The sequence below is a fragment of the Abramis brama genome (genome assembly GCF_963993115.1).
Source record: "Abramis brama genome assembly, chromosome: 4".
NCBI classification, from domain to species: Eukaryota; Metazoa; Chordata; class Actinopteri; order Cypriniformes; family Leuciscidae; genus Abramis; species Abramis brama.
Window position 1 is genome coordinate 55,589,753 of NC_139966.1, and position 11,425 is coordinate 55,601,177.

At 35.7% G+C, this 11,425-nt stretch overlaps 1 protein-coding gene across 2 annotated transcripts; it reads right to left on the reverse strand.

Moving 5' to 3' along the window:
- Nucleotides 1-4,146: 4,146 nt before the first annotated feature.
- On the reverse strand, nucleotides 4,147-9,924 carry LOC311080936 (uncharacterized protein). Of its 2 annotated transcripts, none has more exons than XM_084111185.1 (6): nucleotides 9,584-9,903; nucleotides 8,308-8,543; nucleotides 8,046-8,118; nucleotides 7,880-7,970; nucleotides 5,733-5,842; nucleotides 4,147-4,643 (listed from the first exon to the last, which is right to left on the reverse strand). In XM_084111185.1, the coding sequence occupies exons 2-6, from the start codon at nucleotides 8,470-8,472 to the stop codon at nucleotides 4,222-4,224; spliced, it is 861 nt and encodes a 286-aa protein (XP_083967311.1). In that variant the 5' UTR covers nucleotides 8,473-8,543; nucleotides 9,584-9,903; the 3' UTR covers nucleotides 4,147-4,221. The 2 variants fall into 2 exon arrangements, with proteins under 2 accessions (XP_083967311.1, XP_083967310.1); XM_084111184.1 differs by having other exon boundaries at nucleotides 4,157-4,643; nucleotides 9,685-9,924.
- Between the last annotated feature and the right edge of the window lie 1,501 nt (nucleotides 9,925-11,425).

An 11,425-nucleotide genomic window follows, 5' to 3' on the forward strand; every position in this document is an offset into this window, starting at 1 on the left:
TTTAAACACATGGAGTGCATATGGAAGAAGACAAAACTGTTACTACATAAAAAATGAAAGAACACAATCTGATCAGACTAATAAACCCAAAAAATGTAATATCAAGTGCCATAATAAACACCAGCACAACACATTTTATATTTGGAGTTTATTTAAGGCTTTCAACAGTTGCTTATATCAATCAGCATAACACATACACAGCAAAAACAATAATGAGCACAGGGTGTCTTATTGCATGCCATTCACATCCGATGATCTCCAGATGCTAAATCACATCATTCAAAGTCCATGCAACTAAATTATGAAAATTATTTTCTAATAGGACCAGTTGCATGTTTTGTAAACGTTTTGATTTCAGCACTACTTTGGAACTTTCATATTTTTTCCCTAAGAAAGATTATTTCGTTATCCTCAACAACAACAACAACAACAACAAAAAAATAATAATAATAATAATATGAAAACATATTATAAAAGGGGAAATCTGTAACTAAAATATATTCTTAACTTCTTAACCACGTATGAAACATCTAATCTAATAGTGTATGATCACATTTAGTGTTTGGTATTTCATTCAAGCTTTAAAAAAGAAAGCTCAAAGCTGTAAAGTTGCCGTACTGCTCAGCGAAAAAAAATAATAAGTCAGATTTAATAACTCTTTTAGAAAACGTCTCGTTTGCAGTCCTCACGCCTGAACGCTTCAGAACACATGATTGTCATACCAGAAACATGCAGCTGTGTAAAACCTCCGCAGGCCATGGAAAACATGCAAATGAAACCAAAACACATCACTGGCTGCCTTGGATACGCCGCAGTGGTTTGACCTGACCTCACCCAATCACAGAGGGAGATGAAGCGAATGCAGGTGCGTACTGACATATACATGACTGAAGATACAGCAAACACTTGCCGACAAGTTAAAAGGAAACATTCATATTCACACACCTTCATTACATTAGCCTGCATTAAATTACTGCTAACTATTGTAATGATTTTAGAAATGCTGACTAAGGATTCATATACAGTTTTTTGGCTATTGGCTGACATTGTTTTCCCCGCCCACACGGCCTTGATGATGTCAGCTGAAAGGAAAGTCACTTCAGAGGTTGAGCAGATTATGAAGACAAACATTTTCTTATCTGGAACAACATTTATGAATCATTTACAGACTAAAAACATGTACACTAATGTTCAAACGTTTGGATTGAAATATTATTATAATATAAAATAACTGTTTTCTGTGTGAATATATTTTAAAATGAAATTAATTTTTCAGCATCATTCCTCCAGTCTTGTGTCACATGATCCTTCAGAAATCATTCTAATATGATGATTTGATGCTCAAGAAACATTTATTATTATTAGTGTTGAAAACAGTTGAGCTGCTTTATATTTTTGTGAAAACCGTTATGCACTAAGTCATAAGCTTGGGGTAATTTGTAAAAAATATTAGTTAAACATTTTTTTTTTTTTTACAAATTTAAAAAATACTTTTATTCAGCAAGGACACATTAAATCGACAGTAAAGGCTTTTATATTGTTACAAAATATTTACACTTAAAATAAATGCTGTTCTTTATAACTTTCTAGCCATCAAAAGAATCCTAAAGAAAATTTATCAGTTTCCACAAAAATATGAAACAGCACAACAGTTTTCAACATTGATAATAATCATAAATGTTTCTTGAGCATCAAATCATCATATAAGAATGATTTCTGAAGGATCATGTGACAAGACTGGAGTAACGATGCTGAAAATTCAGCTTTGATCACAGGAATAAATTATATTTAACAACATATTCAGATGGAAAACAGCTCTTGTAAATTGTAACAATAATTCGCAACATTACTGTTTTTACTGTAACAAATAAAAGCAGCCTTGGCTTTTAAATGGTAGTGTATTAAAGGAACACTCCACCGTTTTTTGAAATAGGGCTTATTCACATTCTTTCATACATTTAGATAGGTGGGTAAATGCATTTTTGTCTCAGTGCATGCATTGTTTTAGTTTGACAGGGTCGGCGCTAGCTTAGCTTAGCACAATGAATGGAATCCTTTGTTGCCAGCTAGCATGTCCTGAGTAAAAGTGATAAAAAAATAATTAAAAAAACCCACGTAATTACTTCTTGTGGCCTGCGTATTCACAACGAGTACAAATAGCGATGCAGATTAACACTAGTGATTTCTTAGGCAGATATTGACTTGGGACTATATTATGGGGAAGCACAGGCGAAGCACGGCTACTTAGGCGAAGCACAGCTATTTGGGCGCAGACATATCACGCAACACATGAAATCCCACGACTTCCGTCAACATAACGGTGTGAATAGTAGCTGCCTGGCTATTTTCCCTACAGTACATGAATGGCGATGAACATGGCTGATTTTGTGTGAGCCAGAACCATACCTATATACAAGAGTTTACAGAAAATGAGTGGAAATAGAACGACAGGCGGAGGTTGCAATCGCTCAACAGCCCGAGGACGTGAGGATGAGAGCCAACACGAACTGGTGGTGTGAATGTGGGGGAATATGCCAACTGAAATAGAGTGTCTGTGCTGTGGCGAGTGGGACAAGTTACTTCCATCGATAACCAGGCTCAATGTGTCAGATCAAGATGAGCGTGCCCGCAGTTGTGTCACAGCTACCGAGGATTTCACGGTGCTGATCCATCCGGCAGTACTCGATTTTTTTTTCCGGTGTGATAAAGTGAACTGGAAAAAACGCCCCACGCCGAATGGACCAAATGGACAGCTGTCCACAGAGTAAAGGCCTCATTATACTTCTGCGTCGGACCTACGCCGGAGCCTATACGCCGTAGGCAACGTGTTGGTTTTAATTTATACTTCTGTGTCGTTGTCCGCGTTGACGCGCACTTAGGGAGCATGTGAAACCCCGAGGGAGGGGTTCTGGCACACCAATCACAGCGCTTGCGTCCGCGTAGAATTGACGCGTTGTTACATTTTTGGAGAGGTGCACGTCAGGGTACGCCATAGGGTACGCGCGCTACACACAGCCTACGACGTAGCTACGGCGGCAGTTCGACGCAGAAGTATAAATAGGCCTTAAGTGATTATTTTAAACATGACACATGTATAGTAAACTGCTTGTAGCCTTCTCCTCATAGTAGTTATACTAAAACTCCTGAGCCTAACTCGGTGAGAGAAACATAGCTAACTTAGCCCTCAGTCATTTCATTTTACAGGTAACGATAACAGCGATTTTTATTTTAGTTTGGTTGTTCATGCTAAACAGGTTGAATTCAACATGAGGTTATACTAAAGGAGGTTAACGTTATTTGAACCGTAGTCTATATACAGCTTCTCAGCATCTATCTTACAACCGAATAAAGACACAGATTAACATAAGGAAGAGTAATAAAAGACAACTTACATGTGCACTTTGTTCTGCCTGTGCTTTGAAAATAGATGGGATGGGGACAGCCGTATGTTTCAGATGTAATACCGTCTTTCTGGGCCCATATTCCATTTTTTCAAAGTAACTTAGTCCTCCGGTGCAAAATGCTCTTTGCAAACACGATACTGTTTGATTTTGTAAAGAGGCGTTGAAGTACAGATCTCCAGAGCAGCTAGCCATTTATTTCTCAGTTCCACATTCGATGGAATTCTGTGAAACATTACATTCGTGTATGTCCTTTGCTTGTTCTCACAACCTTTTGCTACGCAGATAATTACCATGTTTGCTGTAACTGTAGCTGTAACTTCTCAAAAAAAAACAATCCAAAAGCGAAGACACTCGGTGCAGATCACGCGCATTGTTCTTCTGTGTTTTGACTCCTTGCACACTGGTATGTTGACAGAAGTCGTGGGATTTCATGTGTTGCGTGATATGTCTGCGCCCAAGTAGCAGTGCTTCACCTAAGTAGCCGTGCTTCGCCTGTGCTTCCCCATAATATAGTCCCAAGTCAATATCTGCCTAAGAAATCGCCTAGTGTTAATCTGCATCGCTATTTGTACTCGTTGTGAATACGCAGGCCACAAGAAGTAATTACGTGGGTTTTTTTTGTTTTTTTTTAATCACTTTTACTCAGGACAAGCTAGCTGGCAACAAAGGATTCCATTCATTGTGCTAAGCTAAGCTAGCGCCGACCCTGTCAAACTAAAACAATGCATGCACTGAGACAAAAATGCATTTACCCACCTATCTAAATGTATGAAAGAATGTGAATAAGCCCTATTTCAAAAAACGGTGGAGTGTTCCTTTAAGAAAGTAAACAGGGTGGATTTTGATTCATGTCAGTGAAATATGCAGATTTAGACGTCGAACCAATGAGTAGTGTTCGCTTCATCATGAGGAATTCAATAAATAAATAAATAAATAAATAGATTTCTGTCAGATCTTCTGGAAGCTTCTGAGTGACGGTGACGTCGTCTACGCTGACGTCGCCCGAGTCCTTGAGGGAGGGCATACTAGAGTCACTCTCACTACCCACGTCTTCCTCTCCCGCTGCGTGTTTGCTCTCCTCGTCCTCCTCTTCCTCTACCTCAGGATCAGGTCTGAGCGCTCGGTGATCGAGAAGCTGCGCTTCATCGTGTGTTTGTGATTCCAGACGAGTGTCTGGAAGAGCTTCGGCTGAAGTCAAAGTCTCGATGAGTCTGTCTAGATTGCGTTCACATGTCGGCTCTAAAAGAAATAACCAAGCGATTCGCATCACCCAACGGCACAACAAATCAGAAGCAGCGCTTACATCACACTTTAATATGTGGATGTCATGGCATTACAGAAAGCAAAATACTTTCTGGCATCACTATAAATCTCCTTTTTTTACACATTCCTCTTAAATGTGTGTATATTATATTACATTTGTGTGTATTATCTTAAATGTGTATATTTAGATTTGGTCAGTCTCGTGGCTGTGTTTAAATGTGCTTTATAAATTAACTAAACTTGAAACTTTAGATTACAACATGCACATAATCACATATTTAGCATGATTTAATAATACATCATGATCTTCACTGCTCAACTCGACTGACAGGAATGGCAGCATGACCTACAGTTGGGCGTTTATTTGTTTATCCCAATAATTTGCTTACGGTATCTATTATTTTCAAAGACCTGCTTCATTGATTGTGGTCGTCTGCATTAGTTATGCATAACTAGAATTTGCATTTGCACTATACATTAAGATATACTACCACTTACTCACTGACATGAATGTAAACCTATATATAAAAGATTTACACATGCGTCCAATTAAGATTTTTTTTTTTTAAATGGAGCAAAATGCCATAACAATTTGATTTATAAATTTTATAAATAATTTATAAATACAGATCAATAAAATCCCATTCCCAGTACTGTAATGCAAAAACAGATTTACTAATTAAAATTAAGATAAAAAATGTATAAATAATAGATACATTTATTGCATAAGAATTTGAGTAGCTGATTTAAATAAAAAAAATATTTAAATAAAACAAAACATTAGAAAAAGCAAAAAATTTTGTACTCAAAAGTGTAATTTTGTAATCAGATGCATTATGTTATTGAGTTTGAGTGGTAAATAATTCCTTCATTAATTTATCAGCTCATTTTGCCATGGGAGTTTTCAAAGGCCATTTAACTGTATGTGACACTTGCAATGTTACATGCAATGTTGTTGATCAGTAGTGAGACATTTAACATGCTGGCGTTGTCCTGTGAAGCGCATGTGTGTGTGTGTGTATATGTTAATTGTGTGGGTTTGTACACGGGAGCAGACGTGTTTACCTTCTATCCTGATGTTTGGAAACTCCATGCCTCTCTTCTTCATTAGCTGGCGAATGCACTGCAGCTGCGACATTATCTCGTTCTTCTGCTCCATGGCAACAGACTTCACACTGCAGCACAGGGCCCTGACCAATTTGCTGCCCTAGGCAAGATTTTACCTGGTGCCCCATGCATCGCAGCCCATTTCACCCCGTCATTGTGTTCATGATTATTTAGCCTATATGAATATATATATATATATATATAGCGTTTTACAATACATATTTAATGTGAACTTTGCTATTTTTAATAAACTTGTAAACAAATATCATTACTAATCTTGGCAAATAAATTTTAAAAATGCCATATACAGTACAGGCCAAAAGTTTGGAAGCCTCATCAAGCCTGCACTTATTTGATCAAAAATACAGAAAAAATTGCAATATTGTGATAAATTATTACAATTTAAAATAATTGGTTTTCAATTTTTTTATACTTTAAATTATCATTTATTTATGTGATGCAAAGCTGAATTTTCAGGATCATTACTCCAGTCTATCACATGATCCTTTAGAAATCATTCTAATATGATGATTCATTATCAAAGTTGGAAACAGTTCTGCTGCTTAATATTTTTTCATAACCTGTGATACTTTTTTAGGATACTCTGATGAATAAAAAAATAAAAATAAAAAAAGAAGAAAATGTTTTAAAAATAGAAATCTTTTGTAACAGCAATATACACTACTGGTCAGTTTTATTAGAAAATATTTTTTTTATTTTGAATAAATGCAGTTCTTTTTAACCTTTTATTCATCATATATTAGGCAGCAGAACTGTTTCCAACACTCATAATAAATCAGAATATTAGAATGATTTCTAAAGGATCATGTGATAGACCGGATGTCACATGTGACACTGAAGACTGGAGTAATGATGCTGAAAATTCAGCTTTGCATCACAGAAATAAATGATAATTTAAAGTATAATACATTGAAAACCAATTATTTTAAATTGTAATAATATATCACAATATTAAATTTTTTCTGTATTTTTGATCAAATAAATGCAGGCTTGATGAGCAGAAGAAACTTCTTTCAAAAACATTAAAAATAGTAATGTTTCCAAACTTTTGGCCTGTACTGTATCCCCCCCAAAACTGCACAACTGCAGAGTAAAACATTAATAAAAAAAAGTGAAAACTGACATGATTGTTACAAAATCACACAGTCTGGGGCCTCTGGAGAACTCAGAACAACTGGTAACATTAAGTTTAAGGTAAAAATAACTGCCATGAAATTATAGTATCTTACTCCTATGCAATTAGATAAACTGTTCGTTCACTACATCACTTTACCTCTGTCTTTATCCCCTTTTATCCTCTTCTCTTCTTTTTGGCACTGTATCTATCGCAGACTATAATGCTAATTTATAATGTGTCATGTAAATTCGGCCATCCGTCACAATCAGGAAACTTTCACCGTGTCTAGACCTGGCGCGAGCTGCCAGGCCCGTTTCTACAGGGGTGCCTGAGTGTGTTGAGCGCCCTCAAACTAAAGCAATGCTGTCTACATTGGATGCGGCGTCGCGCACGCTACACAACAAATTACCAACAACTGATCGCGCGCGCGCTCTGTTTCTGATGCACTTCAAGCACTCGCTGGGCGGGGGAAGATTGATTTAAACGCATTTCATTTGAGTCGATATTCATGAAATTCAATCGAATTTTACTGTTTCCATAAGGCATTTTTCATTCGATATCACTTAATTCGGATAAAAACGTGTGGATGGAAACATAGCTAGTGTTTCTGAACGAATCTCTTGAATGAATGATTCAATGACAAATTAATTTTTAACCGTCGCTTGTCGCCACCTACTGGTGTAACGGTGTAATTGAAACAATCTTTATTTGAAGTGTTTCAAGCTTCTTTCAAAAGGTGTTTTACTCTATTTTGCTTCTGTACACAGCGTTTATATCAGAACTATAAACTTTTATCCCAGTACTTCTGTGACAATTTGAATTACTGTAACACAGAAATAATGATACTGTGTGGTTGAAAAGACTGCTTTTGAAGCCGTTTCAATCCTACACATGATAACTGCTCTCTCCGCCAACGCAGATCTGAATCAGTGTGATCATGTTCACTTTCACAGTAAATAACTCTCACCAGTTTGTAAGCGGGTCCAGCTGGGTCAGTATGGAGTTGAGCATCTTCTCGGTCTGAGCCAACCTCTGCTCCAGCTCATTCAGCTGATTCTCTGGAAATAAATGGTAAAATAAATGGCGAGATATTAGAAACGCAAATTTCAGCATTTTCATTCATGCACACAGACCCGTCTCCTCTGACTTCTTCACTCCTCGAGCTGCTTTGGCTTTTTGTGCTTCAGAATCACTCGCAGACTTTATCTGCAAACACAAAAACACAAACCTCTCAAACAGCAACCCAGAAGAATGGATGTTGTTTTGGCCCCTATAACGAAGCCTATTTTTAGGAACATTCATTTTTTATGCATTGTGCCATCATTTCCTTGACCTTTCGTGAATGCAGAAGAAACATTACTGTATTATGCATAACAACAACAGAAAAGTCACCACCTTTAGAAACTTATAAGCGGCAAAGAGCCCGACTCCGATGGCGTAGATGGGCATGAGAGTGAAGACGTAGCCCTTATTGTTGCTGTTGGATTTGTATTTGTCGCTTTTCATCTCCTGCTCCATGAGTTTCTTCATCTGATGCATGTTCTCCACACTCTGGGACATCTGAGGCGCTGCGTTCTTGTGGAACTGCTGCTGACTTTTCACGCTACCAGGACCGACACCGGAACCAGGACCTACAGGACAACACACAGACCCACAATCCCCCAAATATACATCAGATTCTCCAAGGAGACAATCTAAAAACTATTGTGAATATGAAAATGATATCAAACATTGGGGTTTGATTGCTTGGTGCACAACAACAAAATATAAATGATATCTAAAAATAAAACAAAAGTTTCTCAAGTGTTTGTTATGTTTCCAGAATGTATGCAAACATGTAATATTTACATATAAGTTTAGCATCTTTAAAAGAAAATATGCATAAAAGCAAATTACACTTTTAAAAAAATTGAACATGAAAATGATATTAAACATTAGGATTTGATAACTTGGACAAAATATAAATATCTGAAAATAAAATAAAAGTCACTCAAATGTATTTTATGGTTTTAAAGTACAGAATGTACATAAACTTATATAACATATAAGTTTAGCACGTTTGAATGTAAATACGGATAAATGCAAATGACAGCTTCCTCTGCACTTTTACTAAAATAATTTTGAACATGAAAATGACATTAAACACTAGGATATTTGAGAACTGGAACAAAATATAAATATATAAAAAAATAAAACTCAAATGTGTTTTAGGATTTTAAGGCACACGATGCATGTAAACATGCTAAATTCACATATACATATGTAAAATATCAATGAAAACAGATATGGATAAAAGCAAATGACAGCTTGCTCTGCACTTTCACTAAAAATTATTTTGAATATAATAATGATAATAAACATTGTGATTTGGGTGCTGGGTGCACGAGACAAAATATAAATATCTAAAAATAAAAGTTAAATGTATTTTATCGTTATAAAAGTACAGAAAGTACGTAAACATTTATAACATATTTAGATACAATTTTAAGCATGCATGAATGCAAATATGGACAAATGTAAATGACCGCTTCATCTACACTTTTACTCAAATAATTTTTAACATGAAAATGATATTAGATATCGACTAAATGAAATGAAATATAGATACAATAACAAGAAACATATTTTTTTTTTGGAGTAAACTAAGGGTGTTAATACAAACTTCACAAACCAGAGACGTAGTAAAAATTTGCAGCAAATCAGCAAAGACCGTCAAAAGGCCACAATAAAGAGAGTAAACAAACACAGGTGTGCTCGAGCTCGTGCGCGCACCTCTCCTGCTGATCCGCGGGTCGAAGGACTGAGCGTCTCTGGCGCTGCCGCTGAACATGCGAGGAAACAACACGAACACCAGCAGCACTGCGGTGAACGCCATCACGAGCTGCTGCGAGGACGACAACACCATCTCTGAATGGGAACTAATGCTGATCAATTACATACACGAGAATAGTGATTCACCAATCCCCACACTGTTGACAGATCGCTTCTTCTGTTTGTGTGTGTGTGTGTAACGAGAGAAAAAGCGCGAGAGCGCCACCACTGCCCTCTACAGGACTGGCGTGAAATTACAGCTTTACTCGGCGTTAGAATCTGATTTCCACCTCCATAAAACTTGCTCTGATATTCAAAGTATCCCGTGTCTCTCTGACATGATATAATGTGAAGAGAATGAAACACTCACACACACACATACACACATTGTGTTTTCATGTTTTATGGGGACTCTCCATAGACATGATGATTTTTATACTGTACAAACTGTATATTCTCTAAATATTATAGTATATTCGTATATTCTTATTAATAATTCACGCAAAAAACTTGATTCACACATGTGTAGACAATTTCACATCCATGAAACCAAATACACATGCACAAAAATACTTTATAAAGATTTATATAAAGATATTGTTTTATTTTTATTGTAATGTATTGTATTATTGTATTTATTGTTTAATTTTATACACTGTTATTTTACAGATAATTACAATCAAAAATAAAAACAGAATTCAGTTTTTGAATTAATAAAGCATCAATTTTAAATGAAATACATTCAAAATACCGTATTGATTAACAGTAGAAAAGTTTAATCAAAATGTAATGAATGAAAAGTTCCCTTGCAACTTTACAAAACGGATACATCTTGTTGTATAGTATTGTTGTATAAATAGACAAACTTTTACAGTGGTTAGTAAAAAATAAGATTGAAAGTAGAAAACAAATGAAGACTGAGAGCTCTGAGACTGAAATACTGAGAGAGAGAGGATGGATGAATTTAGGAAAATTTTGAAAAAGCAAATGTAATTAATACATTTTAGGATATTTGGGAAAACAAAGAAAAAGTTTGTATATTGATTAACTGAAATTATTTTACATAAAGTATTAAGATATGGAAATGCAAGTACAGCTGTTGATAGCCTAATAATAAAAGTTGCATGTAAGATGCGATAATAGCTGCGAAATTAAAAATATTAATTTAATTTATTTAACAAACTGAAAAATGCTGCTTGCAAAGTGACTAGGTAAAAATGTCTGAATAAGGTTACATGGAGATTAACCATTAAAAGAGCTAAAAAGAATAATACAAGTTAGGATAGTTGACAGAAACTTTCCTCTGATATAAAATTAGTTTGATCCTTGCTATAAAAAAACAATGTGACAGAAGATAATGAACAATAAAACTATGAATAAGATAAAGAAAAGCTTCTAAAGCTTCAGGCGAGCACATGACTGTTTATGGTTTTGGTTACAATGGATTTAATGCAATGAATATCTGGAAGACACTGAACAAAGTAACTTGCTGGTATATAGGCATTGAATTTGGGCCGTGGACCTTTGGTGATTTAGCAAGTAAAGGCACAATTAAAGGAACAAAGGTGAACAAAGAAAGTAGAATTGGAAACAGCTGGGTATTTCTAGTATCGTATATATGGTCATAACGTAGTGAAATAAATACGAATGACACAAAGCAAGTGGTTGAGACATGGGAGAACGCTAGAGACAGAAATCTTGC